General features: G+C 40.7%; 1 protein-coding gene across 2 annotated transcripts; it reads right to left on the bottom strand.

Annotated features, from left to right (window-relative positions):
• Positions 1-462: 462 nt before the first annotated feature.
• PLK2 (polo like kinase 2) lies at positions 463-5,885 on the bottom strand. Of its 2 annotated transcripts, XM_008642958.2 has the most exons (13): positions 5,541-5,885; positions 5,265-5,381; positions 4,947-5,076; positions 4,578-4,665; positions 4,199-4,294; positions 3,776-3,974; positions 3,533-3,680; positions 3,025-3,122; positions 2,264-2,387; positions 1,776-2,016; positions 1,551-1,680; positions 1,354-1,464; positions 463-1,233 (listed from the first exon to the last, which is right to left on the bottom strand). In XM_008642958.2, the coding sequence occupies exons 1-13, from the start codon at positions 5,622-5,624 to the stop codon at positions 1,042-1,044; spliced, it is 1,758 nt and encodes a 585-aa protein (XP_008641180.1). In that variant the 5' UTR covers positions 5,625-5,885; the 3' UTR covers positions 463-1,041. The 2 variants fall into 2 exon arrangements, with proteins under 2 accessions (XP_008641180.1, XP_017599484.1); XM_017743995.1 differs by lacking the exon at positions 5,541-5,885 and having other exon boundaries at positions 5,188-5,279.
• Positions 5,886-5,912: the final 27 nt, after the last annotated feature.

Below are 5,912 nucleotides of genomic sequence, written 5' to 3'. Positions count from 1 at the left end.
GTCATTCTGCTGTTGAGGTATCAGGATACTCAGGCCCTTGATAAGAGCAATGCTACCAAAACAAGAAGAGGAGAGCTTACACAGCTCCTTATTCTACAGTCACCTAAGTATTATCCAGAAGTAAGGAGTTCCTTTCAGTCAGTGTAAAACACCAATTTTGTGATGCAGGATCTTGAAGAGATCCATACTTTTGGTTTAAGCCCTTAAGATAATAACTAAGTGTCAAGGCCTACGTCATTAATCTGTAGGCTCCATCAGCAGTTGTTTTAGGATTGCAGCTAGAATTAACAACAGCCATGTTGGTGTTTGTGACTGCAAGTGGGCATAGACACAGACAAACCTGCCTGCCATTCAGATCCAGGCCTGTACCAGACTTTTTAAAAATAGCATAAAGAAGACCTGCAAGACATTTTGTAGTGCAAAGTACAGCATGTTGAATTATATTGGAGAAAAAGTAGGGAATGATGTTTCAGATTTCCATTCTCTTTATTGCCAACAGATTTATATTTAAAATGCCAAAGTCAAAAAAAAATGTAATAAATACTTCACTTTAGGCTGTAATAAATTAAAAAAAATTAACAAGGAATGCACTTTGCCAGCCACAAGTGTGGGTATTTTTGAAAAATAAGGAAAAAAACAGTATGGCCATAGTTCACAGTTAAGCAACCAGAAGCTGCTTGTTACAATTATCCCCAACAACGGAGCTCTCCCATCCCTCCCTTTCCAGATCTGTATTCACAGTTTAACTCCATCAGAGGTGCTCTCTTACAGAGCAAGCAGACACATTCCGCTCCGAGTTCAAGTCAAATATATCTTTAACACACATGAAGCAAGGAAAACTATGATCCGAGGAACTCCTTGTCACAACATTTTAGTCCAACAGTAGATTTAGGCTTCTAATAGATGTGTGCCCAGCACACTAGGACAGTCACATTTTCGTACCACCACACATCCATCATCAACATACTAGTTGCTCCACCATCTCCACTGCAGATTCACAGTGAGCAAGAGAGTCCATTTGGTTTAACAGAGTCAGTTCCTTCAGTTACATCGCTGCAGCAGCATGTTCAGAGCATATTCCATTCTGTGTTTAAGTTCCAATGAACATCCAGAAACCAGAAGAGTTGTCAGACGAAACGTTGTGGATATCCTGTCTTCATTTATGTAGGTAAGGAGATACTCCTCACTCTGATTGCAAATTATGACTTTTGTGTGATCATGATAGAAGTTCACCTGTAAAAGAGAAGTGAGTTGCTGTTTGTCTACTTTCTCCTCTTAGTTTCTGAGACTTAGCTAGTTTCATTGCAATAAAGTATTTTAAGACATTTCCTCTGGTGATGCTACCACACTTACTTGAAACGTGCCGTCATTAAAGAGCATCATTAATGCTTTATCAGATTTGAGCCACTGTAAGAGGTAAAGCCTGGGCCTGCGTACATCTGTTAGGCTGGGCAAGTCTCCTCCCTAGGAAAGGGAACAGACTATATTAAGCACTCAGTTCACATTTAGTTTATTTTTACAGCTCAAGACCCTGAAGGTGCTGAACTTACATCCATGAGATTCTCCTCCATATAGTGAGAGAAATACTTCAGTACTGTTACTTGGCTAATGAACTGTTCAGGAGCCTCTGTGGCTGAGAAGACAGAGCATTGGCCAAGCTCAGCATAGTAGTGCACTGTCCTGAAAGAGAAAAAAAGAAAATAAGGTTAGTGACGAGAAACATATTTCATGTTTAAGCTGCCTTAATGAGTTGTTGGCTTTGTAATGATTCTTACTTTTTGTCTGGCAGAAGGCTCATATGCGCCCCATTGTTGAAGAGGACACCAACAGTGTGATCTGACAGCTGGTACCCAAAGCCATACTTGTTGGAGTAGTCCACCCATTTTGTAACCCACTGGAAGGATGCTGACAGCAGTTCTTTGGGATTGCTGTCTGCTTCTGGCATGTTCTCCAGACATCCTCTCAATACTCTTGCAACTGTATCAGCAACGCTTCCCATGGTACTGTCTTCCAAACCTGAAAAGGAAGGATTATTAGACTGACAAGACCAGAGAGAGAGAGCAGATTTTCATTCTAAACCTTTCAGTTACCTAGATTAAGAAATTTAGCCTTAATGACTTTCTAATTTAAATCTTTCAAAAATATTGGATTTTACAACATCAAGAAATGAGAGGATAAAAGCAGACATTTGTTTCAAGCTTTTAATATATGAAGAAAATAAAGGTGGGATTCAGACTTAGAGATTACATTTTGCTGCACTTACATTCACTGCTACTGCTGCAGCTTCCCAAAGTTCCTCTGACTATCATCCGAATGGAGTCTCCAATCTGCTTAGTTTCTGGCAATGCTCCCGGCTTTGCCACTGTTGTGATAAGAGGCTGAATCTCCTAGAAGAGATGTCAGACATAAACATCAAACACAACACAAGACAAGGCTTATACATAAGTTTTGCATGGCTCTCCTGTTTCTCAACAAATGATAAATTCTAGGCAAACTGGTATTCATGTACAAAGAGCACAAAGTACAAAGAGCTGCTGGTAGACTGAGCTTAGAGCAGCACACCAGGTCTTTCCATTCTTCAGATCTTCAATTTGCATCTCACAGGCTATTAATCAGTTCTCTGCTCTCCTGACCTAGCAAGGGAGCAGCTGTGTGCAGGTCTGAACACCAAATGGTAAGAGATAGATTTCAGCAATTTATTCTTTTAAAATGCCCTAGTTAATCATGAACTGAAGCCCTGTATTTGCAATATTGAGAAATAGCACCTGGCAGACAACACACAGGCAACAGTGGAGTCTAGGCAGATACTATAATTACTCAAAAGCCAAAATTTATAGTCTCCCTACAAAGGCTACCATACCTTGGTGATGCTTGGTTAAGCCATCTTAAAGCAACTCTGCTAATCATTTAAGCTTGATTATGCTGTGTACAGCCCCAGTTCTGATAGCCAAGTCAAATATAATTTAATTAAAGCTACTCCACCCAACTGTTGCTGGATTTAAATTGAACTGCAGTTGCATATACCTCATCTGTCTTGTGTTTGGGGGCCTGCTGGGTTATCGATGTCTTCTTCAAATCATGCCTGAGCTTGTAGATTTCTTCATCTTCTTTAGCTAGCCTGTCTGCAATACAGGAAAAAAATACTTAACTCAATCTGGAAGTGCTATTCAACTATAGAAAGCATAACAAGTTAGCTGCAGAAAACACATTGTGTCTCTCCAGTAGCTTCTTCTAAGCCTGCCGTAGTCTCCCAGAGCAGTGATGCCATTATATACAAATCACTTATGAGACTAAATTTCAGTAGATATTACAAACTAACAGATGACCAGTATAGATATGGATGCTGTAAGAAGCATTCACGTATGAAAGCTGGCATAGGTGGGCAGGCTACCATCTATACTTCTCAAGAAAGAGGACAAAACCAACCCAGGGAAGCACAAATGTAAGTGTTCTGCTGCCATCTCACAAGTGTACACTAATACGACACAGATGCAACAGACAAAGGTGGACTGTAGCAAGGCTTGAAACTTACTGTGTGTGTCGAAGTATCTGGCCTTATCCTTTTTACCCCCAAAGAGAGCAGCAGCTGCTTTTTTGAAGAAATTTTTAGCAGGACTTGATAAATGGAAATCAGGGACAGTGTGACAACAGCTTGCAGAAAGTCTATCAGGTGTAAAGCCCTGTGGAAATGCAATACAAGAAGTTTTTAGACCACAGAGGGCATTTTTGTGTGGATTTTTTCCCCACTACAATAGTGATAGTAGACAGTACAAACCTGTAAGAAAAATTCATGTCGAATTATTTCATCTAAACTGGGCCGATCTTCAGGGTTTTTTGACAACATGCTAGCTATTAAGTGCTTTGCAGGTGCCAAGAGAGATGAAGGCAGGCTGTATCTTGCTTCCCTTATACATCTGTATGTTTCTTTAAGATTTGTAGTCTCAAATGGGGGTCTTCCCAACAGCATTGTATACCTGTTCAAAGGCAAAGGAAAACTTTTATTTTACACACTCTCTGTACTTGTGTGTACAACTACAAAAAAAAGGCTTTATCTATCTCCCAACACTAAGCAGTTCTGCATTTGAGCTACACATGCACAAAGGGCTGTAAATGGATGCAGTACTGCATCCCCTTTGAACCCTCAAAAGCCTACACCAGTGATAGACATATTATATTTCAAAGGCAGTGAAGTACTTACATTACACAGCCTAAGGCCCATATATCAGATTCACAGCCGTGCCCTTGTTTGTTGAGGACTTCTGGAGAGAGGTAATTTGGTGTGCCACATATTGTTCTGAAAAATCAAAAACACCATAGAGCTGGTCAGTATTTCAAACAGAAAGGGGAAGGAGCTATTTTTCATGGGTCAGGTTTTCCTCTCAAGTTCAGACAAGAATTTGAGACACCTAAAGAGGAGCTGTAGGAACTTTGATAACATAGATGTTTTTTCATTTTGTCTTCATGATACAGGAGAAGCACTATCAGCAGTATTGGCTTTTGCTGTAGAACATGACTTCTCAGTTTCATATCAATTTGGTTTCATTTACTACTAGACTATACATTTTTAATGCTCCTACCTCCTCCTGTGCTCCAGTGGTTCCAGCCTAGCTGCCAAGCCAAAGTCACCCAGTTTCAGTTCCATGTTCTCATTGATGAAGAAGTTACCTGGCAGACAAAGAAATTCCAGTTAGGCCATCTCTGGCAAGACAGGAATGCATTTGCCACAGGTGCTGAGTCATACTTTGTTCAAAGCCAGAAGCTAGCCAAGACTTTTTTTTTTTTAATTAGGAATGTTTAATGTCATCCCTTAAGCACTATGAGTTTCCACTGTAAAGATAGACTAAGCTGATTCTACTAAACAAGCTGTCGCCATACAAGGATAAAGTGGTACAATACTGACAGGGCTGGAGGAGTGTGTTTTGAAGTTGGTGATCTGGAGAACTTACCTAGTTTAAGATCCCTGTGTAAGATTTCCTGTTCATGAAGATACTTTAGCCCTGACACAATTTGCCTGAGGTAGTATCGTACTTCTGGTTCTGTCAATACCTTCCTTGCTTTTAAGATGTGAGCCATTGACTGCAGAGGAAGAACAAAGGCAGAAATGTCACTGACCATTCTTGCACAAGATTCACCTAAGCAAAAGTAAATGAGTACATAGAGAAACAACAACTAAAGCCACAAAAATACCTTTTACACATCAGACACATAAATTAGTTGCAGATTCCAGGTAAGTAAATACTGGATTTCTCCCAGTTGATGCTCACCCTTCTACTGCAGTATTCCAGAAGAATGTAAATATTCTCTCTGTCTTCAAAGTAGTGGTAAAACTGCACAACATGTCTATGATTAAGCATTCTGTGCAGCTCAATCTCTTTATCAATCTGCAAAAACAAGATAGTGGGAAAGAAAAAAGGTGTTGTTAGGCTTACTTCCACAAGGTTGAGCTCTGTCAGAACCATTTCAGGAAAAGGGCTAGGCAATCCAGCACACAAAGAGTTTGAGAAGAAGAAAAAAAACCAAAACCATTCATGCATACATACCTTCTCCCTTTGATGAGGTTTTGCTACTCTGCTGTGAGGAATGATTTTTGCAGCATAAACTTTATTTGATGTCAAATCTGTCATCTCGTAACACTTGGCAAATCCACCCTAGAGAGACACAGGACAAAAAATGCAATTAGAGCGGGTATAAAATGCAGTCCCGCACTTAGTCATTCACCAGCTCATGTATTAGTCAAGAAGCGCAACTTCCTCAGCAAAGGGCAATTTTCTAAGAACAGGTTCTGGGTTCATCGTCTGTCAGAAGGCTCGCGCTCCCCACTCCCCGCATGCACCATCCAAGTCGTTCCCGCGGGCTCGCCCGAGCCGAAGGCACGACTGCGGGGCAGGGAGGGCGCTCGGACCCATCGCACC

The sequence above is a fragment of the Corvus brachyrhynchos genome, unplaced genomic scaffold (genome assembly GCF_000691975.1).
Source record: "Corvus brachyrhynchos isolate BGI_N302 unplaced genomic scaffold, ASM69197v1 scaffold310, whole genome shotgun sequence".
Lineage (NCBI taxonomy): Eukaryota > Metazoa > Chordata > Aves > Passeriformes > Corvidae > Corvus > Corvus brachyrhynchos.
Note: the sequence above shows the minus strand (reverse complement) of the source record. Positions and strands in the feature narration are given on the sequence as shown.